At 49.6% G+C, this 23546-nt stretch overlaps 1 protein-coding gene and 1 long non-coding RNA gene across 33 annotated transcripts in view; one reads left to right on the plus strand and one right to left on the minus strand.

Moving 5' to 3' along the window:
- The window catches only part of LOC118260512 (uncharacterized), a 40105-nt gene that overhangs the window by 6732 nt on the left and 9827 nt on the right, over positions 1 to 23546 (plus strand). For 2 of the 6 annotated variants that reach the window (XR_007709362.1, XR_007709364.1), the window contains exons 4-5: positions 1599 to 1759; positions 2021 to 2206. This is a non-coding gene — a long non-coding RNA (uncharacterized LOC118260512). Of the gene's footprint in view, positions 1 to 1598; positions 1760 to 2020; positions 2207 to 2502; positions 4547 to 20019; positions 20078 to 23546 lie in introns of those variants that run through there. The other 4 variants (XR_007709363.1, XR_004782233.2, XR_004782232.2 and 1 more) reach the window with 4 other exon arrangements.
- Positions 6570 to 21922, minus strand: LOC118260515 (NACHT, LRR and PYD domains-containing protein 1-like). Of its 27 annotated transcripts, XM_035570842.2 has the most exons (26): positions 21892 to 21917; positions 21000 to 21311; positions 20177 to 20428; positions 19852 to 19884; positions 19477 to 19506; positions 19103 to 19132; positions 18733 to 18762; positions 18363 to 18398; positions 17973 to 18008; positions 17106 to 17141; positions 15770 to 15799; positions 15398 to 15427; positions 15018 to 15053; positions 14633 to 14662; positions 14263 to 14292; positions 13893 to 13928; positions 13503 to 13538; positions 12084 to 12268; positions 10325 to 10389; positions 9778 to 9998; positions 9394 to 9650; positions 8644 to 8775; positions 8406 to 8562; positions 8164 to 8208; positions 7751 to 7804; positions 6570 to 7088 (listed from the first exon to the last, which is right to left on the minus strand). In XM_035570842.2, the coding sequence occupies exons 2-26, from the start codon at positions 21274 to 21276 to the stop codon at positions 6832 to 6834; spliced, it is 2361 nt and encodes a 786-aa protein (XP_035426735.1). In that variant the 5' UTR covers positions 21277 to 21311; positions 21892 to 21917; the 3' UTR covers positions 6570 to 6831. The 27 variants fall into 27 exon arrangements, with proteins under 27 accessions (XP_035426735.1, XP_050572721.1, XP_050572732.1 ...); XM_050716764.1 differs by lacking the exon at positions 14263 to 14292 and having other exon boundaries at positions 21892 to 21921; XM_050716775.1 differs by lacking the exon at positions 20177 to 20428.

Consider the following 23546-nt stretch of genomic DNA (forward strand, 5'->3'; position numbering starts at 1 on the left):
TGGACAATTTAAATAAAATGAGTCAAAGGGTGATAGAAAAAAGGCGTCAACTTAGACTGTTTTGTCTATGCAAGTTCAAGCAATTGCTGCTAGTGCTGACGGTGTTTCTGCTGTGCTCCTGTTGCTTCTGGATTCCTCCTCTCTTGCTGTCCTGTTTTGCACCCCTGGCTGTTCATCCTGCCCTGTCAGCTCTGCTAAAGGAGGTTGTTCTCCCTTTGCCTGCCATCCTCCTTTCACCCTCCCTGGAGGCTGTGGTGGCAGTGTCTTTGGTGCAGGTGCCTTTTAGTGCTGCACTGGGTTAGTAACTGCAACAGAGGCAGCAGGAGAAAGAATGGTAAATTGGACAAAGGTAAGAGATGGTCAACAAAGACCAGGGTACACCCCTCTGCTTCCAAATGAGGTTGGAGAAACACCTGCGAATATTTGGGAAAATAGATCCTGAAACAGGCCCTTGGTTGTCTCATTGTTTGTAGATCAAGCAGCCCCAGATACCAAGAAATATTTTACTAAATATACCCCAGGATGGCAAGGTAAAACAAAAGAAGTAATGAGCATAACCACATTTGTGTATAACGGGAGAGATGGGGACACAAAAAAGCTAGACAAAAGAGGAAGTAGCAGGAGCAAATGGCAAGCCTTCTGGTAGCAGCCTTAATTGGGAGGGATTTTAAGGGGAGGCAAAGAAATAGTAGAAATCAGAGAAGCATAAATCTGAGTAGAGGTTGAGCAACACTAGAGGATTGCTGCAGTTATTCCAAGAAGTCAGAGCACTGGAGAAGAGAATGCCCACGAATCTCAAGAAAGGGTACCCAGAACGCAGGTTAGGGAGCCTGGTAGAGCAGGGGACAAGGGGAGGAAGATACGCAAAGATATTTTCAGATCACAAACCCCAGCAGTGGGAAATGAAACAGAAATATACTTCCTGGGTGGATCCCAGGAAACGATAATAGATACAAAAATTGGAAATAAGGTTATTCATATTTAGTTGATACCAGGACAACTTATTCCACACTAACTGATGTCCCAGTGGGCTCAGACATAACAGGAAATGTAAATGTCATAGGTGTAGAAGGAAAGCAGGGAACTGTTTCAAAGATAGAAGATGTGATGGCCCTGCTATTTGTAGACCAATTCTTTTTGGTATTAGAATCAGCACCTACAAATTTATTAGGGTGGTACTTATTCTGTAAATTGTGAGCAGAATTGGTATGTGATCACTCAAGGTGTAACTGTAAAACTTCCAATAGAAGATGTTCCAACAATAATGTTAAATGCTGGCAGAAAAAAAAACAAAATCCCTAAGGAGCTGAAAGACATACCAACATCTTTGTGGGCATGGAGTTCAACAGATATGGGGCTACTAGAGTCAGCAGCCCCAGTTACACTGAAAACTAAAGGAGGGAACTTCCCTCCTTAAAGCAATACCCACTGCCACAAGAGGCTAAAGATGGAATAAGGCTGACGTGTGAAGAGTTGTTGAAGAAGGGAATTTTAACCCCTTGTAAATTTCCTTGTAAAACACCATTATTACCAATAAAGAAGCCCAAACATGGCCCAGAAGGAAAGCTGGTTTTTAGATATGTACAATGTTTTTGCAGACCACGGATAAGAGCCTGTGGGAAAATAGCTGAACCATTTGTGGCCTGCACAAAAGCAGATGCTGAAGAACCACTGACATGGACTTCAGATTTGGAGAAAGCTTTCATAATCCTGTAGAAAGTTTTGATGTCAGCACCCACACTCAAGATGCCAAATTACAGTAAGCCATTCCATTTACTTGTGCATGAAAGGAAAGGAGTGGCTTCTGGGTCTTGGCTCACACTTTGGGAGGGCGGATGTACCCAGTGGCTTACTGTCAGCCCAGTTGGACCCAGTTTTTAAAGGCATGGCAGGAAGCATTAGAACAATAGCCTCAGCAGCACTGGTAGTAGAAAAATGTCAGAAGATTGTGTTAGGACTCTAAGCACCCTATGTGGTGTTGAATTGATGTTAACTAAATGTGCTTTTTTATCTATATGAGTTTTCAGAGACTCCACAAGTACGAACTGCTGTTGATGACAGCAGATAACATCCTCTTGAGAAGATGCAAATCCTTGAACCTAGCAACCTTGTTACCATTGGTGGATGAAGGGGAACCACATCATGGCTGCATAGAGGTAACCCAGAATCAAGAAAAGATGACCTTTTCTTCATCTGTAGGACCAAGGTGAGCTCTTTCTTGATCCTTACAGACCTTACAGATCCTTACAGACCTTACCGTGCCAGCTCCAGGCTGGGCTCTATCTGTAGGTGGGTCATCTTATTACCTGGAAAGAAGGTGAGGAACGGGGTATGGCACCATGACCCAGAACAGATTGCTAACAGCAGAGCCTATTTCTCCTAAACACAGTGCTCAAGCAGCTAAGTTAATAACCCTGACAGAAATCTGCAGGGAAGCAGAATGGTAAAAAGTGACCATCCATATGTAATAGAAATATGCTTTTGATATCTTCCACGCTGCAGGACAGCTGTGGAAACAGAGGTTTCATGACCTCTAGTGGCAGCTGGACAGTAAATGCTCAACAGATTGAGAATTTGTTAGCAGCTGTTAACCTTCCAGAAGAGATCAGTGTGATGCATCAGACAACCCACACTAAAGAAAAGACTGATTTATAAAAAGTAGGCACCTATGCAAACACTAGAGCCAAAGCAACAGCAAGACAGCCTTTGGGAAAAAAAAATCACATATTATCACTAACAACTCAGGAGACTCTTCCTAATTTGCTAATTTTATATGAACAAATAGAAAAAGAAGAAATAGAAGAATGGAAAAGACTGGGTGCACAGATAGATAAAAGAAAGAGAAGTGAATCAAGCTTACCAATTTTGCCCAAAAGGAACTTGATTACAATGGCAAAAATCTATCACCAACTAAATCATTTTGGACATACAGCATTGGCAAAGACAATTCTGAAAGGATTGGTGTGCCTCAAGAATTTATGTTGCAGCAAAACAAGTGACTAAAATTTGCCCGGTTTCTCAGGTCTACAGTTTAAAGGTGGACAAGGAGGAAAAGACTCTTGGAGACAAACCATGGGCTACTTTCCTGTTCCAAAACCTGCAAGTAGATTATACAATGTTGAAGACACATTATGCACGTGTCAAAGGGATACAAATATATGTTAGTAATTATTGACTAGTTGTCAGGTGTTGCAAATAGATTTTTACACAACTTTGATATAGCAACAATCTAAGATTTATTAATACTTTTATGGTAAGTCACAAGATTAGATTGTATGATTCTTAATAGCACTTAATGTGCGTTTAATCATCAGCCAATTTAACACAATAATTCAAAGGAATTTGCTACAATTGAAACAGTGACTTGGTTAACGGTTTGAGAATGGCAAGGTTCATACGAGACTTACTGCAGGGTATTGGGAGGGGGAGGTCTAAAGTCAGTTAGGTGCTTACAGTCTTCCTCGCTTTTTGGTAAATTACTCACTCTTCTCCCTCATTGGCATTTGTCAGCAGGCAAGCCTTGACCCTCAAGGAGTCAGCCCTGAGAGACATCACACCTCAGAAGTGTCCCAGCTTAGGGAAACTGAGGGTCACATCCTGCTGTGATTCCTGGAGAGCTCCGTCATTTCTCCACGGGGGATTTCTATGGGTACCTGCTTTAAGGCAGTACCCTCTTTGTTCATGGTCATGGTGTTGAGCATGCACTTGGTGCTCTGTTATTGATGTGCTGTCTGGTTCAAGGAATGGGCACATCAAGGCCTTCTGTGGCTCATAAACCCAAGGAAGACTTATGTCAAGTGCAGGAGAAGAGCATACCTGCCACAACAGGATGGCCCAAAGCACTCACCTTTATGGAATGCAGAGGCAGGCAGTATAATGAGGTTCTTATTAAAAGACATGGTGACCAGGCTTGGAATTCCAGAAAAGGTTGATTCAAACCAGGGGAGCCATTTCACAGCTCAGGTTTTAAAAAGGTGATATGAAACATTAGGCGTCACCTAATACCTGTATACCCCATATCAACCACCATCATCAAGGAAAGTTGAATGAATGAATCAGAGCTTGAAAAATACTGTATTTAATACTTGTGCAGAAACCGATCTGAAGAAGACAGATGCCTTAACAATCACTTTAATGCATACAAAGCAGAGGCCAAAAGAGATAGGATTAATGCCAGCTGGGGTATTATTTGGGAGATATTTTCAGATTCCAAATACTTATGTAGCTGCAAAGACTGTCTTACTGGGAGGGGATGAAAGGTTGAGTCAGTATGTGTTAGAGATCCACAAATACATAAAATCTTCACAATACTAAGCTCAACTATAGCAACCACTGTCTTTAGAAGGGAAAATGCAGCCCTATGAACAAGAAGATTACATAAAAAGAAAAATCAGTTAAGCCCAAGGTGGGAATGGCTTTCTTTCGGGGGGTATTGTTGACTTCTTTTTCATCAGTACTTGTAAGAGGGAAAAACCCTGGGATGCACTGTTCTCATGTGAAATTTTCCAGGGCTGAAGAAGTCAAAATTCCCTTGAAAATTATATAGAAAAAAAAAAAACAACAAGCAAACAGAAATAGAGTCATAGAATCATAGAATATCCTGAGTTGGAAGGGACCCGCAAAGATCATCTAGTCCAGCTCCTGGCACCACACAGGTCCACCCAAAAATTCAGACCAAGTGACTAAGTGCACAGTCCAAATGCTTATTAAACTCTGACGGGCTTGGTGACCACGTCCCTGGGGAGCCTGTTCCAGTGCGCGACAACCCTCTTGGTGAAGAACCTCTTCCTGATATCCAGCCTGAATCTCCTCTGTTGCAGCTTGACACCATTGCCACAGGTCCTATCACTGGTCACTAAAGAGAATAGATCAGTGCTGCTCTGCAGCGTCTCATCCTCCAGTTTCTATGTAGAACCAGGGTTGCCCCATCCCAGGTGCGGGACCCAGCACTTGCTGTTGTTAAACTTCATGCAGTTGGTTGTTGCCCAGCTCTCCAATCTGTCCAGATCCCTCTGCAAGGCCTTTCCACCCTCAACAGAGTCAAAAACACCTTCCAGTTTAGTATAATCAGAAAATTTACTCAAAACACCGTCTAGTCCTGTATCCAAATTGTTTATAAAAAACATTGAAAAGAACTGGCCATAAAATGTAGCCCTGGGGGATCCCACTGGTGACCGGCCACCAGCCTGATGTGGACCCATTTACCACAACCCTTTGAGCCCTACCTGTCAGCCAATTGCTCACCCATCGTATGATTTTTTTTTTTTTTAGCTGTACGTTGGACATTTTGTCCAGTAGGATCCTATGGAAAACTGTGTTGAAAGCTTTACTGAAATCCAAAAAGATGACACCAACTGGGTTCCCTTGATTGACTAGATGGGTGATTTTATCATAAAAAGAAATCAGATTTGTTAAACAGGATCTACCCCTCATGAACCCATGCTGACTGGGACCAATGACTGCATTGTCCCCTAGGTGCGCTTCAGTAACTCCCGGGATAATCTTCTCCATAATTTTACCAGGCACTGACATGAGACTGACAGGCCTGTAGTTACCAAATAGGTGGTTCAAGATAAGTAAAATAGATCTGTCGTTAATTGTAATATTGTTGTGTGTGGCTAACAGACAGAAATGTCAGCCCTGCTTACGGCTCTATGCCATTGATTTAATTATGGCAATACAGGCATAATGCACTTGGATTGCTAAATTCCTGATCATAAGCCAAAGTCTTGCTCTCCAAAGGACTGGAATTTAAGCCTGCACAGTGTGCCTGGGCTTCACAATGCCATTCGCTGCAGCAGATATGGGATCTGGAACAGAGGATTGGAAGAGAAAATAGTAAGGTTGTAGTGCTTAAAACTGAGAAAATTTCCAGTATGTACTTGGAACAAAGCAAATGTCCATAGTTGCCCATGCTGGAAGAAAAACATCACTCTGCATGTTTGTTCCCCAGCTTCTGGGGTTGGGATGGCAGCAGCCAGCCTTGTGTGTAGTTCCGAGTTCTGGTATGGGCCTGCAGGAACTGCACAGAAATCGAACCTTCCCGGGCTGGGGGAGCGATGGGTTGTCCCAGGATAGGACAGAAACCCGGGTGCTGCTGTGCTGGTGTGCCATGGACCCCCCCGCCCCTCACAATGCTCGCCCCCTCCCTATTCTTTTGCATCCCCTGCTCCCCTTTTTGGCTTCCCTCCCTCCCTTTTCCTCAGGCACCCCCTGAGGGGGCTGAGGGAGTGGCAGTAGGGGCACTGGATTCAGGGGCGCCAGAGATCCCGGGGTTACTCAGGCTGTGGGAGATGATTGTGGGGGCAGCCTTAAGGCAACAGGGGCCAGTGGGGGTGATTGTTGTCCCAAGGGGGGTCTCCTGACAGGAGCTGTCAGTTGTGGGGACACCCAGGAGCCATCCCTATGCCTGAGCCCCCTGGATCCTCGGGGGCAGCTGAGGCGGCTGTGTGGGGCTGGTAGACCTGGGCTGTGCTGGAACAGCGCTCAGAGGGCAGGCAGAACACGGGAAGTGACAAACACGGGTGCAAATAGTCTTGTGCTCTGAGGACAATTCCTGGCTCAGAAGCACCATTTCAAGTTTTTATTTTTATTTTCACACCTGCTGGCTCTGGGGCCAGCTTTTTCCCCATGTGGTGCAGTGCACGGGAAGGTTCACCACACTACCTCATCGGGCCCCCTCAGCAGCACTGGCCTCTGGCTCCTCCTGAGACTGTAGTGCAGGTTCCCCTGAGCCCTTAGATCCGATCCTGGGGCTCCCCATCTCTCACCCTCCCCCAGTCCTCAAAGTCCTGTGTTCGCCTGGAACCACCATCACTCCCAAGTCAGCCCTCACAATCCCTGGAGCTCTTGGATGAGGTAGTGATTGGTTTCCTTCAGCACATTAAGGAACAGGTTCTTGCATTTGGTGTCCCAGCTGGGCATGAAGCTGTAGAGGAGGCGCATTTTCTCCTGCCTGATGCTGTTTGATCGGATTCTCTCGTACTGCTCGTCAGTCAGAACAGAATATTTGAGGAGCCGGTCCAGAATGCTGTTGACTGATGTCACACGCTGGATCAGCTGCTCTCGGTGTTTCTCCACAAAATGTCCTGGTGCACAGGGTGGAGATGTACAGAAGGGTGAATGGTTGGGTGCTGCTGCCAGCTTGGCAGGAGACAACCCACCAGTCTGAAGGTCCCATTACTGCTGTCCCTTGACCCTTAGGGCATAGGTGGCATGGAAAATTAATCCATCTTGTATCTCCCACTTCCACTAAGATTTTGTGCAGGAGAGAGAGATATCCATAACCTCAAAGCAGATCTCATCCTGGTCCTCCTCACCCTAGACAGAATCTGTTTCTAGAGATGTGCTTTATAGGCCACAACCCTGAAGCGGTTTTGGGCTTTGATATAGTTCTCTGGGGCTGTCGGGGACACCTTGGGTTGGCAGATAGGACAGAGTTGTTTCCAGGGACACTTCCCTCTTGGAGCTCAAGTGGGACCTCCTGGGAGTCTCCTAGGGGACCATATGGATGAGCAGAGGGACATGATGGAACCCCAGTTCTGCACTGACAGGAGCTGAGATGCACCAGCTCAGAAGACATCTGCATGTAGAACCCTGAGCTGTGGTTCTTTGGTGTTGCAGTGAATCCTGAAGCACTGATGAAGGGGACACAGGAGTCCACAGATCCTTCTGCATTATGGCCTCAGGGCCCTTCCCCTTCTGGCAGCCTGGGCCATATTAGGGAGAATGAAAGCAGTCATGAACTCACCTTTATGTCTGACCTGGAGAGCAGAGGATGGCTCATGCTCCAAGAATGAGTGACCTGCATGGGTGAGCAGCACAAAGGAAGATGTCAGGTTAGGTGGAAAGCCATGGCTGGCATTCTGTGGAAATAGCTCGTGTCCTCATACTGTCCCATTGTCCCTGGCCTGGATGTCATACTAGAATCATAGGGTCATAGAATCATAGAATATCCCGAGTTGGAAGGGACCCATAGGGATCATCGAGTCCAACTCCTGGCACCACACAGGTCTACCCCCATTCTCCCCTGAGATGAGTATGTCTGCTGAAGGGAAATCTGCCACCATGACTGAGGAAACACTCCTTCCACATTTGATGCCTGAAGACGCCTTCTCCCTGGACCTCCCTGCCAAACCCACACACCCCAGAATATGAACAAACCTGAGCATGTTGGAGTGGAAGAGGTGGCCGGCTGCTTGATGTCACCTGGAGGAGAGACAGAAGTAGAATGGAGAGTATGAATTGAAGACAGGAGGATGGGACACACAGTATTTGATGTCTGAATATCTGCACCTGAGCATGTCTGCACCATGCTCCCTTCCCAGGCCAGGGGACCCCAACATTTGGACATCCTCCAAGCCTTTCAGAACCTGTGACATAGACCTGCATCCTGCTCTCCCTACCTGCCCTCAGAAGGGTGCCCCAGAGTAGCCTGCAGTCCCTTTTGCCCTCCTGGACCACCTTGGTCAAGGTGAGCTGCATTCCTTCCTCCATGTCCTTGGTGTAGATCTCGGTGAAGAGCTGACGTCTGTCCAATGCCAGGTAGACGAATTTCAGCTCCTAGCAGAGGCAGGGTGGTGTCAGGATGATACACGAGAACACTATTGTTCAGCCTGGTCGTGAGGTACGAGGCCCACTTACTTTGGGGTTTATCTCTGCCCTTGAAGGACCGGATACGCGATACCACCTGTTAAATTTCAGTGGTCGGATGGTGTTGGGAGGTTTGTTCACCAAGAGCGAGTGTCCACTTCTCTTCTCATCCTCATCCACTGCCTGCAAAATTGTAGCACAGTGACATGAGAAGTGGTGATGGGAGTGCCAAGAGGGCAGGGAGACAAAGTGCTAGTCTGATTGCTCTGGTAGGTCTCAGCTGAGGAGGAAAAGCTACAAGCAGATTGAAAGAGCAGGATCCCTCTGATGCCTTGTGGGACCTTCTTCAACAGAGGCCTTTCCTCCAGGTGATTTCACCGCATGAGCCTGGTTTTTCCCTGATGCTCTTGCTGGGCCAGAGGCACAGAGAAGGTGTTGTTTAGTGTCCCCTGAGATTAACTGTCTCTCCAGGCCACCCTCTGATGGCATGTTGTTGCTGCTGCCCCTCACCTCTCCTTAGATGACAGGCACACTGCCTGGCCTCTCTGGGGATTTGTGCCCCAGTGCAAGCACCTAAAGGTTGGGCCTTGCTTCTGACCACATGGCCAAGGCTGTTTTGTGGTCAAGGGAGAGACATGTCCTCCCAGAAGCTGTCTGGTAATGTGTGCCATGGCCAAGGGGAAGAATTGCAGTCTGGAGGCACCTGTCTCTCTTGACTGCATAGAGGACGTGCACAGGTGACCTGGGTGTGCACCCTGGGAACCACCAAACTTGAGTGAACAGAATCAGAGGCACACTCACCTTTTCCAGGCCACGATGGTTGGGGATCAGGTAGAGGTGAAAGGTGATGTCTGCAGCACTGAAGACCCGATAGAGGAGCACAAGGGAATGGACGGGGATGAATGGCAATTTGTCAGAAAGGAATATGACACCCATGGGGGAAAAGCTGGGGTCCTCCAGCACAGCATGGAATGACTTCACCCTTGTAGGCTTCTCCAGGAGTAGGTTCCCATCAACAATGTGGGCAATTTGCATCCAGGAAGTGTTTTGCTTCCCCTCTGTCAATGGACAAAATATGTTAGAGATTGACTTGCCCCACCAGGGCAGCCAGCAAGCAAGTGGGTGTGCATTCCTGTAGGGCCCCTTGCTGTCTCACCCACCAAGCCATCATCTTTGCCACAGTACCTCCAAGACACAGGAAGTGTGGGATATGAATGGCCTCTACAGTGCCTGGCGGGGCATGGATGTCGAACACGGGGCCAACCTCCATCCATACAGGGGGGATCCCTGAAGCCAGGTGACGTTCCCAGAAGGAGTACTTGTACTCAATGCTGGTGGCTGTCCTCACCAGGAACTCAAGGTCCGTCTCGACACAGCGGAACAGACCAGCCCGAGGAAAGTGAGCTCTGCAGAGTGGTGGAATGAGAGGAGAAAGGAACTGTCAAGTTAAACATCAGGCTGTGGGATCACCCTGCCCTTTTCCTTGGAGTGTCCTGCTATGAGGCTTTCCTCAGCACAACTGCCCAATGTGTGAAGACATGTCAGGGATCTGCACTGTAAAAGCACCTGTGTCTCCCAGTTGCATGGATGTCTTCCTCTGTTGGAGGCTTTCTTGGCGTAGAGATCTTTAATGGGCATGAATTAATCCCTTCCACCTCCAGTAAGAACTGGTCCATGCTTGTAACTGTTTGTACAGGGCAGAATGGGACACACCCAGCCACCAGGTGCTTACCTGTATATCTCTTTCTTCCCTCGTTTGTCCCCAATAATCTCTGGCTTCACTTCTTCTGCCCAGTCCTGAACAAGAATCACAGAATCACAGAGTGTTCAAGGTTGGAAGGGACCTCAGGAGGTCATCTAATACCGTTTCCCACAGCATTCTCCTGGAGAAACTGGCTGCCCATGGCTTAAATGGGTGTACACTTCTCTGGGTAAAAAAATGGCTGGGTGGTTGGGCCGAAGGGTTGTTATGAGTGGAGTTAAACCTGGTGGGCACAGAGCCACAGGTGTTCCCCAGGGCTCAGTATCGGGGCCACTTTTGTTTAAGACTTTTGTCAATGATCTTGATGAGGGGATGGTGTGCACCGTCAGTGAGTTTGCTGATGACACCAAGTTGGGTGGGAGTGTTGAATCTGCTTGAGGGTAGGAAAGGTTTGCAGAGGGATCTGGATAAGTTAGATCAATTGGCTGAGTCCAATCACATGCCATTCAACAATGGTAAGTGCTGGGTCCTGCACTTGGGCCATAGCAAGCCCATGCAGTGGTACAGGCTTGGGGAAGAGTGTCTGGAAAGCTGCCCAGCAGAAAAGCTGAAGGAAGCAGCAAGAAGGGTGGTTAGGCATTGGAACAGGCTGCCCAGGGAGGTGGTGGAGTTGCTGTCCCTGGAGCTATTTAAGACGTGTGTGGATGTGCTGCTTAGGGACATGGTTTAGTGGTGGACTTCGTGGTGTTAGGTGGATGGTTGGACTTGATGATCTTAAAGGTCTTTTACAACCTAAATGATTCTACAGTCTGGTCCAAAACCCCTGTTCAAGCAGGCCCACCTAGAGCAGGTTGCCCAGGATCATGTCCAGAGAGTTTTTTGAAGACCTCCAGGGAAGAAGACCCACAACCACTCTTGGCAACATGTGTCAGTGCTCTCAGGCTTTCCTCATAGAGGTGCCCCAGGCCTTTTGTCATCTCCATGTCCCTGTGTGGGACTCCCTCCCATAGCTCCATGGTGCTCTTTCTTGTACTGGGGAAGCCCCGTGCAATAGTACAGCCAGTTGTGTGTCATCTACAAACTTGGTGATGGTATGCTCTGTCCCATTATCCAGATCATTAATAAAGATATTAAACAGGATTGCACCCAGCACAGATCCCTGATGTACACCACTAGTTACCAGACTTCAACTAGACCTTGTGCTACTGACCACTACCCTCTGGGCCAAGGTGTTCAGACAATTTTCAATCCACCTCACTGTTTGCCCACCCTGCCATCCATCAACAGCTTCTCTATGAGGATCTCAATGGGGGACAATGTCAGAGCTGTGGATATTGTCTTACAATATCCATGACAATATCCATGGTTCTCCCCTCATCCATCAGGCTGGTGGATCAAAGAGCATGTTCTGGTCTTGGCCCTGTGGACTTCCTCCTGGGCACTTCTCTGGCTCTGACTCAGGGCTTAAGGCTCAGAAAATGCATCGGGCTTTTGACTGTCCCACATGAAATGAGTCAAAGAGCTCATTAGGATTGTATACAAATGCACTGAAGTGACTGGAAATGAATCCCTCCTTTCACTTCCCTTTGCTGGCCAACACCAGAGATGGATGTGTACAAGGGTGGCCTGTGAAACCACTGTGGCATGAGCAGGCAGAGATGTTGTGCAGACCCTGAGCCCAGCTGCTGGATGTCTTCATGCACTCACACACTGTCCTTGGAGAGGAGCTCCGAGAAGCTCTTGTTGCTGAGGTGAGGACAGGAGCAAGGAGAACCCAGTACTGCCTTACCTCTTCAGTGGGACATGACGTGCAGATGGCACCTGAGCGTGTGTTCCTGCCCGAACTGGGACTGGTGCTCTTATCAATGTCTCCAAAGAGTGTATATTGTGGTAACATGGATGCTGCTGCCCCATGGACGCTGCTGCCCTCGTCCGACCAGTCTGTCTTTTTGGAGGGCATGTCCCCAGCTGTAGCTGTCAAGTAACAAGCAAGTGAGCATCCTTTCTCCCTAAGGCCTCAGGAGCTGTGATGACCTCCCCAACTCCTGAGGTCTTGTAGGAATTTCTTGAGCCTGAATGCTCCAGAGGAGCTGTCCCAGTCCAGAACCCACCTTTACATTTTCCCCTAAACCTCTTGAGATCCTTCCTATGCCTGCCCTGCTGGCCTATTCATGAAGGTTGAAGCCAAGAGATCCCAGCTGACACTTGAGCCCCACATTTCTTGCTCAGCAGCAGGAGGCCTGAGGAATGGCCTCTTCCCATCCTCCCTGTACTTCCATTTCCCAATAGATCCCTTGAAAAGACAGCTTGGGGAACAGCAAACAGAAATGCAGCTGAGCTGTAGAAGACACTCGCCACTGCCTGGAATAGTGACATGCTGCATCATTGCTAAGCACATAGTGCAAAGGAGGAAACAAAAAGCCAAGAACTGTCTGGATCCTTAGACGTTGTAAGTAGCATGACTACATAGAATTTGAGTTGATATAGCTGCTGCTCTGGGTAACTCTCCACTCTGAACACAGCTCTTAGGTATTTGGCTGCAGTGTGGATTTAATTTTGTTTTATCAGATGTGATAATACACTTGTCAGGAATGTTTCTGACTTTCTTATCCTGAATGGTACTGGGAAGAGAACTGGAGTAAAGTCAGTGGAACCCTCCCTGCTGTGAGGCACAGCCACATGGGAGCCCCCTTTGTGCTATTCCCTGATTATGGTTGCTAGATACTTTGCTGCCTTTGCTTCTAAATTTTGAGTCTTGAGTGGCTACCCAAAGTGGAGCTGAGATCGTGGCCCACCTTGCTCCAGCTGAGGCAAGTTTGCCTCTCTCTCCAGCACTGAGAAGAAAGGCAGACTTGCATCTCTCTCCTCCGCTGCCCGGGACAGGTCTGAGGTTGGCTGAAGGGAGACATTCCCTGTATTGCATTTCCTCACGGGGATCATGATTTACATTACCTAAGTTCAGCCATAAGCTCTTTGGGTGTTTTGTAGCCTCTCATCTCAGAAGTGGAGAGATTGTTCCCTCCAAAGCTCAGTCTGTACTAGACCAGATCCCTGCCCAGAATGCACAGGGGAAGGGTGGAAACTCAAAGCCAGCTCTGCTTTTGGAAGGGTGTGTCTTGAGGGACAGGAGGGGACTTTGGGAGGCTGATGCATTCAGAAAATAAGGAGATAACAATGCTGATCAGTAAAGAGTACACCCAGCACTTACCGCCCTGAGGTTTAGGGCCAGACTGATCCTGGAGACCTGCAGGAGAGAGGAGGCAGTGGTGAGGTACAGAAAGCAGGATGACCTGATTGCTTCGAGGGCTTGGGAAAGGCTGCTTGGAGCAGAGCAAAGGAGAGACAGCTTCTAAGGAAAGAAATGCAGATGAGCAACAAGAGGAGGTACTTGCTCTGGAGTGGGAGAGCAGCACCTTCCAGCACTGCCCAGCGCATAGCTCAAGGACGGGGACTAAAAGCCAAGGACTTTCTGGATCCTCACCCATCTAGAACATCATTATTGCACCAAATGGGGCAGGAGGGGTCTTTGGAAGGGTGATGCATTCAGAAAACAAGGGAATGATGATGCTGAGCAGTTCAGAGTTCACTCAGCACTTACCACCCGCACGTCGACTGGCGGACTGTGCCTGGAGACCTGCAGGAGAGAGGAGGCAGTGGTGAGGTACAGAAAGCAGAGTGACTTGATTGCCTCGAGTGCTTGGGAAAGGCTGCTTGGAGCAGAGCAAAGGAGAGGCAGTAAAAGAAATGCAGCCAAGCAGCAGGAGGAGGTATTTGCTCTGGTGTGGGAGAGCAGCACCTTCCAGCACTGTCCAACATAGCTCCAGGATGGGGACCACAGGCCAAGGACTGCCTGGATCCTCAGCCATCTTGAACTTCATTATTACATGAAATAGGACAGAAGGGGACTTTGGGAGGGTAATGCATTCAGAAAACAAGGGCATGAAGTTGCAGGGAAGTTCAGAGCTCACCTTGAAATTCTATAGTGTGTTTCTGGGGACCTGCAGGAGAGGGGTCAGTGGTGAGGTACAGAAAGCAGGGTGACTTGATTGCCTCAAGGTCTTGGGAAGGGCTGCTTGGAGCACAGCAAAGGTGAGACAGCTTCTAAATAAAGAAATGCAGCTGAGCAACAGGAGGAGGTATTGCTATGGCGTGGGAGAGCAGCACCTTCCAGCACCGTCCAGCAGATAGCTCAAGGATGGGGACCAAAAGCGAAGGACTATCTGGATCCTCAGCCATCTTAAAATGCATTATTGCACCAAATGGGGCAGGAGGGGACTTTGGGCGGATGATGTATTCAGTAAATAAAGGGATGGCAATGCTGAGCAGTTCAGAGCTCACCTTGGAGATAGAAAATGTCTTCCCAGGGATCTGCAAGAGAGAGGAGTCGGTGGTGAGGTACAGAAAGCAGGGGGACCTGATTGCTGTGAGGGCTTGGGAAAGGCTTCTTGGAGCACAGCAGAGGTGAGACAGCTTCTAAGTAAAGAAATGCAGCTGAGCAACATGCGGAGGTACATGCTATGGTGTGGGAGAGCAGCACCTTCCAGTACCGTCCAGTGCATAGCTCAAGGATGGGGACCAAAGGCCAAGGATTATCTGGATCCTCAGCCATCTTAAACTTCATTATTACATGAAATAGGACAGAAGGGGACTTTGGGAGGGTTGACACATTCAGAAAATAAGGGCGTGATGATGATGAGCAGTTCAGATTTCACCCAGCACTTACCACCCTGAAATTTAATGCCAGACTGTTCCCGGGGACCTGCAGGAGAGAGGAGGCAGTGCTGAGCTACAGAAAACAGGGTGACATGGTTGCCTCGAGGGCTTGGGAAAGGCTGCTTGGAGCAGAGCAAAGGAGAGGCAGCTTCTAAGTAAAAGAAATGCAGCTGAGCAACACAAACAAGTACTTGCTCTGGTGTGGGAGAGCAGCACCTTCCAGCACTGTTCAGTGCATAGCTCAAGGATGGGGACCACATGCCAAGGACTGCCTGGATCCTCAACCATCTTAAAATGCATTAGAGCACCGAATGGGACAGGAGGTGGTTTTGGGAGGGTGATGCATTAGGAAAACAAGGGCATGAAGCTGCAGAGAAGTTCAGAGCTCACCTTGTAATTCTGCCATGTGTTTCTGGGGACCTGCAGGAGAGAGGAGTCAGTGGTGAGGTACAGAAAGCAGGGTGACTTGATTGCCTCATGGGCTTTGGAAGGGCTGCTTGGAGCACAGCAAAGGTGAGACAGCTTCTAAATAAAGAAATGCAGCTGAGCAACAGGAGGAGGTATTGCTATGGCGTGGGAGAGCAGCACCTTCCAGCACCGTCCAGCAGATAGCTCAAGGATGGGGACCAAAAGCGAAGGACTATCTGGATCCTCAGCCATCTTAAAATGCATTATTGCACCAAATGGGGCAGGAGGGGACTTTGGGCGGATGATGTATTCAGTAAATAAAGGGATGGCAATGCTGAGCAGTTCAGAGCTCACCTTGGAGATAGAAAATGTCTTCCCAGGGATCTGCAAGAGAGAGGAGTCGGTGGTGAGGTACAGAAAGCAGGGGGACCTGATTGCTGTGAGGGCTTGGGAAAGGCTTCTTGGAGCACAGCAGAGGTGAGACAGCTTCTAAGTAAAGAAATGCAGCTGAGCAACATGCGGAGGTACATGCTATGGTGTGGGAGAGCAGCACCTTCCAGTACCGTCCAGTGCATAGCTCAAGGATGGGGACCAAAGGCCAAGGACTATCTGGATCCTCAGCCATCTTAAACTGCATTAGAATCATAGAATCATTAAGGTTGGAAAAGACCTTCAAGGTCATCTGGTCCAACCATCACCCTACTACCAATGTCACCCACCCAACTAAACCATGTCTCTAAGTGTCAGATCCAACCTTTCCTTGAACATCTCCAGAGACAGTGACACCACCACCTCCCTGGGCAACCCGTCTCAATGCCTGACTGCTCTTCCTGAGAAGAAATGTCTCCTAATTTCCAACTGAAACCTCCCCTGGTGCAACTTGAGGCCATTCCCTCTAGTCCTATCACTAGTTATCTGCAAGAAGAGGCTGGACCCTCAGCTCCCCACAGCCTCCTTTCAGGTAGTTTGTAGAGAGCAATAAGGTCTCCCGTTAGCCTCCTCTGCTCCAGGCTAAGCAACCCCAGTTCCCTCAGCTGCTTCTCATAGGACTTGTGTTCCAGACCCTTCACCAGCTTCGTAGCCCTTCTCTGGACATGTTGCAGGGCCTCGATGTCCTTCTGGTACTGAGGGACCCAAAGCTGAACACAGCACTTGAGGCACGGCCTCGCCAGAGTAGAGTACAGGGGGATGATCATCTCCCTGGTCCTGCTGGCTGCACTATTCCTGGTACAAGACAGGATGCTGTTAGCCTTCTTGGCCACCTGGGCACACTACTGGCTCATGTTCAGGCGAGCATCAGCCAGCACCCCCAGATCTTTTTCCTCTGCACAGCTTTCCAGCCACTCCACCCCAAGCCTGTAGTGTTACATGGGGTTGTTGTGGCCAAAGTGCAGGACCCGGCACTTAGCCATGTTGAACCTCATCCCATTGGCCTCTGCCCATCAACCCATCCTGTCGAGATCCCTCTGCAGGGCCTTCCTACCCTCTGGCAGATCAACACTTCGCCCCATCTTGGTGTTGTCTGCAAACTTACTGAGGGTGCACTCAATTCCCTCATCCAAATGATCAATGAAGATATTAAAGAAGATGGACCCCAACACAGACCCCTGGGGAGCACCTCTGGGAGAGTGACGCATTCAGAAAATCGGGATGACAATGCTGAGCAGTTTAGAGTTCACCCAGCACTTACCATCCGGAACTATATAGACAGAATGTGCCGGGGGACCTGCAGGAGAGAGGAGTCAGTGGTGAGGTACAGAAAGCAGGATGACCTGATTGCTGTGAGGGCTTGGGAAAGGCTTCTTGGAGCACAGCAAAGGTAAGAGAGCTTCTAAATAAAATAAGTGCAGCCAAGAAAAGGGAGGAGGTATTGCTATGGTGTGGGAGAGCAGCATGTTCCAGCACTGTCCAGTGCATAGGTCAAGGGGGGACCAAAAGCCAAGGACTGCCTGGATCCTCAGCCATCTTGAACTTCATTATTACATAAAATAGGAGAGTGGAACCCTCCCTGCTGTGAGGCACAGCCACATGGGAGCCCCCTTTGTGCTATTCCCTGATTATGGTTGCTAGATACTTTGCTGCCTTTGCTTGTAAATTTTGAGTCTTGAGTGGCTACCCAAAGTGGAGCTGAGATCGTGGCCCACCTTGCTCCAGCTGAGGCAAGTTTGCCTCTCTCTCCAGCACTGAGAAGAAAGGCAGACTTGCATCTCTCTCCTCCGCTGCCCGGGACAGGTCTGAGGTTGGCTGAAGGGAGACATTCCCTGTATTGCATTTCCTCACGGGGATCATGATTTACATTACCTAAGTTCAGCCATAAGCTCTTTGGGTGTTTTGTAGCCTCTCATCTCAGAAGTGGAGAGATTGTTCCCTCCAAAGCTCAGTCTGTACTAGACCAGATCCCTGCCCAGGATGCACAGGGGAAGGGTGGAAACTCAAAGCCAGCTCTGCTTTTGGAAGGGTGTGTCTTGAGGGACAGGAGGGGACTTTGGGAGGCTGATGCATTCAGAAAATAAGGAGATAACAATGCTGATCAGTAAAGAGTACACCCAGCACTTACCGCCCTGAGGTTTAGGGCCAGACTGATCCTGGAGACCTGCAGGAGAGAGGAGGCAGTGGTGAGGTACAGAAAGCAGGATGACCTGATTGCTTCGAGGGCTTGGGAAAGGCTGCTTGGAGCAGAGCAAAGGAGAGACAGCTTCTAAGGAAAGAAATGCAGATGAGCAACAAGAGGAGGTACTTGCTCTGGAGTGGGAGAGCAGCACCTTCCAGCACTGCCCAGCGCATAGCTCAAGGACGGGGACTAAAAGCCAAGGACTTTCTGGATCCTCACCCATCTAGAACATCATTATTGCACCAAATGGGGCAGGAGGGGTCTTTGGAAGGGTGATGCATTCAGAAAACAAGGGAATGATGATGCTGAGCAGTTCAGAGTTCACTCAGCACTTACCACCCGCACGTCGACTGGCGGACTGTGCCTGGAGACCTGCAGGAGAGAGGAGGCAGTGGTGAGGTACAGAAAGCAGAGTGACTTGATTGCCTCGAGTGCTTGGGAAAGGCTGCTTGGAGCAGAGCAAAGGAGAGGCAGTAAAAGAAATGCAGCCAAGCAGCAGGAGGAGGTATTTGCTCTGGTGTGGGAGAGCAGCACCTTCCAGCACTGTCCAACATAGCTCGAGGATGGGGACCACAGGCCAAGGACTGCCTGGATCCTCAGCCATCTTGAACTTCATTATTACATGAAATAGGACAGAAGGGGACTTTGAGAGGGTAATGCATTCAGAAAACAAGGGCACGAAGTTGCAGGGAAGTTCAGAGCTCACCTTGAAATTCTATAGTGTGTTTCTGGGGACCTGCAGGAGAGGAGTCAGTGGTGAGGTACAGAAAGCAGGGTGACTTGATTGCCTCAAGGTCTTGGGAAGGGCTGCTTGGAGCACAGCAAAGGTGAGACAGCTTCTAAATAAAGAAATGCAGCTGAGCAACAGGAGGAGGTATTGCTATGGCGTGGGAGAGCAGCACCTTCCAGCACCGTCCAGCAGATAGCTCAAGGATGGGGACCAAAAGCGAAGGACTATCTGGATCCTCAGCCATCTTAAAATGCATTATTGCACCAAATGGGGCAGGAGGGGACTTTGGGCGGATGATGTATTCAGTAAATAAAGGGATGGCAATGCTGAGCAGTTCAGAGCTCACCTTGGAGATAGAAAATGTCTTCCCAGGGATCTGCAAGAGAGAGGAGTCGGTGGTGAGGTACAGAAAGCAGGGGGACCTGATTGCTGTGAGGGCTTGGGAAAGGCTGCTTGGAGCAGAGCAAAGGAGAGGCAGCTTCTAAGTAAAAGAAATGCAGCTGAGCAACACAAACAAGTACTTGCTCTGGTGTGGGAGAGCAGCACCTTCCAGCACTGTTCAGTGCATAGCTCAAGGATGGGGACCACATGCCAAGGACTGCCTGGATCCTCAACCATCTTAAAATGCATTAGAGCACCGAATGGGACAGGAGGTGGTTTTGGGAGGGTGATGCATTAGGAAAACAAGGGCATGAAGCTGCAGAGAAGTTCAGAGCTCACCTTGAAATTCTGCCATGTGTTTCTGGGGACCTGCAGGAGAGGGGAGTCAGTGGTGAGGTACAGAAAGCAGGGTGACTTGATTGCCTCATGGGCTTTGGAAGGGCTGCTTGGAGCACAGCAAAGGTGAGACAGCTTCTAAATAAAGAAATGCAGCTGAGCAACAGGAGGAGGTACATGCTATGGTGTGGGAGAGCAGCACCTTCCAGCACTGTCCAGTGCATAGGTCAAGGATGGGGACCAAAAGCCAAGGACTGCCTGGATCTTCAGCCATCTTAAAATGCATTACAGCACTGAATGGGACAGGAGGGGACTTTGGAAGGGTCGATGCATTCAGAAAACAAGGGAATGATGGTATAGAGTACACCCAGCACTTACCCTCTGATATGATGCTACCCTGTGCCTGGACAGCTGCAGGACAGAGGAGACAGTGAAGAGGAAAAAATTAGGGTTAAAGCACTACATTTGCAGTCCTGGGATTCTGGTGAAAGCGTGAGTTTTCCTAATGTGTTCTTAATAGCCTCCTCTACTTTTTTCATTTGACAGTAACTGATGTGCTGCCACCTCCTATAAGAAACGGCTCCTGACCATCCCAAGGACAAAGGTGTTTATATGCATCTGTAGTTGGCCCATTATCCTGAAAGGCCAAGCCTCTGTCTTGACTTTTTCACAACTGGGAAGATAGTAAGGGTACATTTCTTACCTGTATATACTAAAGTGAGAATTGGATTTGTTGCACATAGAACCTTATACAGGCAATATTTGTTTGTGACATCCCACGTTGGCACCAGTTCATAGAGCTTCTTCATTCTCTTCTGGTTGGTTCCTTCTGACATGATGCTGTCAGACTGCTCAGAGGTCAGTACACGTTCACGGAGGAGAGCCATGATGATATTAGCCACATTAGAGGCTTTCTGGATCACAATTTCTCTGTAGCGCTCAACAAAACTTGCCCCTTGCAGAGAAGTGGAGAATACATTTGGTGCAATTCATCCCTCACCTTATCAGGGAAGTTCTAGCAATGAAAGAACCTGAATGGTTGATGTATCAGGCTTCCCACTTCTTCAGCAAGGTCTGATGAAGGTGGGATTCTGGGATTGGGCAGGAACCCCCTGCCCTCCACCCAGCAGGGTGCCCCAGCTCTGTGTAGCCCAGAGCCCCATCCAGTGCATTCTGCCTTTCTGCAGTGGGGCCCATGGGGAGAGGTGGGGTTGTGCAGGGACCCTCCAGCTGCTTCTCTGGGGTGAGGCTGGAGCAGAGAGCATGTTGCTTCATCTGCAAGTTATTTACACCGACTGGAGACTTGTGAGTGCACCCCGGATCTCCCAGGGAGACCTGGGTAGAAGGAAGCATTTGCTCTCTATGGGGCCAGGTTCTGAGATGTATGTCTTAGCACAGCATTTTGGGCTGAAGGCAGTGCAGTGCCAAGGGGAACAGGCTTCTGCAGCACTTGCAGTAACAGGTATGGGACACTTGGACTCAGGGCTACCCCAGTTCCTGCCTGCACCTCATTTCCCCTAACTTACCATACGTCAGCCTGTGCAGGAGTGTATATGCCAGGGTGCTCCTGCCCATGGCCCTCAGCACTCTGACTGTCACCTCCACGCAGTAGGGCTGCCCGTAGTGGCTGCACAGCAGCTCGGCGAGGGCTGCTCGTGACAGCCCCATCAGGCTCTCCAGTTCGATGCGCTCATACTGCTCCTTGGGCTGGATTTTACTGAGTTCCCTCTTGAATCTCGGGAAGGCATATCTCCCTAGATCATCAAGGGTTTTCCGCAAGAGATCTGCCATGATTTTCTCCATACTGCCTCTTGATGCTGCAGTTCACCACAGTGCTGCTGCAAAGAGAGGCAGATGCTTGCGCGGCTGAGTGGCTGTTGCAGGACGCAATTCCCCCCCCCCCCATAGAGCAGAAGTTTTTTGCTGCAGGGAGGCAGCAGAAACGTTCAGGACATCTTTCAGCTGGTGCCATGGGAACTGGCAGGTTATTTAAGGATTCTTTGCAGGGTGAGGAAAGACCGTAGGGCTGTGGTTATAATTAGAGTTGTTTCAATTCATAACCATTTAAGCAAGCAGCATAGTTTATTCTCACCTACAATAGCATATTGTTGCACAGAATTTGTGTGCAACAAAGTACACTATACTTATTAGCATAGCTTTCTTACTGTCTAGAATTCTTGCTTTCCGTGACTTTTCAGTCACTTCCTCTCTCGTAGCTGTAGAAAGCGAAATCAAACCCTTTTCCCCTGTGGGAGCGCTGGGATGTCCCGGGATAGGGCGGAAACCCGTCTCCCCCCGTCCCTCACACTGCTCATCCCCTCCCTATCATCTCGCATCCCTGCTCCCCTTCCCGGCCTTCCTCCCTTTGCCTCAGCCCCCCCGCCGCCTCAGGGACCCCACGTACGAACCACCCACAACCTCGGTGCCTTCCAAGTTCCGCCTGTGCATGCGCAGAAGTGGTGGCGCCTTTGGGTGCTTCTCGGGCTGGGTGGGGAGCAGTGTGCGGGGGGGGGGGGGGGGGTGCGGCCATTACCAAGCCCTGAGGGAACGGCGCTGGGGGCACGGCGCTGGGTGGGGGGGACCACGTGTGGGCATTCACCCACAGACTTTAATCTGGGCCGGACAGCAAGGGGTGGGGGTCTCGGGTGGTGGGTCCATGCTGCTATGCCCCGGGACGCTTGTGCCTGTGGTGTGCGTGAGGGACCAGTGTGTGACTGTGTGCATTTGCAGTGTGCTTCAAGCTGGAGCAGCTAGTCAGTAGGTGACCTCTGAAGTAGGTAAAGGGTCTGGGGTCTGGGCAGGGGTTCCAGGTGGACAGAAGAGCCATGACAGGTACTTGAGGGATCCACAAATGTGTGTGTGCTCGAAAACCTGGAGAGTGCAGAGTGCACCTGCAGTACTGACCTTCTGCCTCTACCAGCTGGAGAGGAGGCAGGGGGCTCAGCTGTCTCTGTTTCACAGAATCACAGAATGGTAGGGATTGGAAGGGACCTTGAAAGATCACCTAGTCCAATCCCCCTGCCGGAGCAGGAACACCTAAATCATGTCACACAGGAATGCATCCAGGTGGGTTTTGAAAGTCTCCAGAGAAGGAGACTCCACACCCCCCCGGGCAGCCTTTTCCAGTGCTCTGTAACCCTCACTGTGAAGAAGTTTCGTCTCATATTTAGGCAGAACGTCCTGTGTTCCAGCTTGCAGCCATTGCTCCTTGTCCTATCATTGGATGTCACTGAGAAGAGCCTGGCTCCATCCTCCTGACACTCGCCCTTTACATATTTATAAACATTAATGAGGTCACCCCTCAGTCTCCTCTTCTCCAAGCTAAAGAGGCCCAGGTCCCTCAGAATGCTCCACTCCCTTAATCATCCTCGTGGCTCTGCACTGGACCCTCTCAAGCATTTCCCTGTCCTTCTCCCTTTCATGTGAGTCCTGTGTGTAAGAGCTGTTGAAGGCAGCCCTTTGCTGAGGCAGCCTGTGTGACCAGTTGTGCCAGTGTTCTGTATCTGTCTTTGTGTCTCTGGCATATGCTCGGCTTTGCTACCAGCTGAAACTGCAAAGGGGAAAGCACCATCCATGTCCCTCGCCCTGGGCGTTGACCCTGGGTCTACAGGCACCGGGCTGGGCCCCAGTGGCTGGACAGGAGCGGACCTGGGTTGGAGCGGCTAGAAGAGGAGGCTGCACTCCTGACATCCCTGCATATCATAGAATCATAGAATCATAGAATATCCCGAGTTGGAAGGGACCCATAAGGATCATCTAGTCCAACTCCTGGCACCGCACAGGTCTGCCCAAAAGTTTAGACCATGTGACTAAGTGCACAGTCCAATCTCTTCTTAAATTCAGACAGGCTTGGTGCAGTGACTACTTCACTGGGGAGCCTGTTCCAGTGTGCAACCACCCTCTCGGTGAAGAACCTCTTCCTGATGTCCAGCCTAAACTTCCCCTGCCTCAGCTTCACACCATTCCCACGGGTCCTGTCACTGGTGATAACAGAGAATAGGTCACCTGCCTCTCCACTCCCCCTCATGAGGAAGTTGTAGACTGCGATGAGGTCCCCCCTCAGCCTCCTCTTC

The sequence above is a fragment of the Cygnus atratus genome, unplaced genomic scaffold (assembly GCF_013377495.2).
Source record: "Cygnus atratus isolate AKBS03 ecotype Queensland, Australia unplaced genomic scaffold, CAtr_DNAZoo_HiC_assembly HiC_scaffold_34, whole genome shotgun sequence".
Taxonomy (NCBI): domain Eukaryota; kingdom Metazoa; phylum Chordata; class Aves; order Anseriformes; family Anatidae; genus Cygnus; species Cygnus atratus.

Bases quoted from the DNA above. Each gene is read 5' to 3' on its own strand.
- LOC118260515 (XM_035570842.2), bottom strand. From the start codon at position 21,276: ATGGAGAAAATCATGGCAGATCTCTTGCGGAAAACCCTTGATGATCTA. The intron at 18,399-18,732 runs GTGAGCTCTGAA...TCTCTCCTGCAG, and splicing joins ACACACTATAGAATTTCAAG to GTCTCCAGGCACAGTCCGCC. The intron at 17,142-17,972 runs GTAAGTGCTGGG...TCTCTCCTGCAG, and splicing joins TGGCCCTAAACCTCAGGGCG to GTCCCCCGGCACATTCTGTC.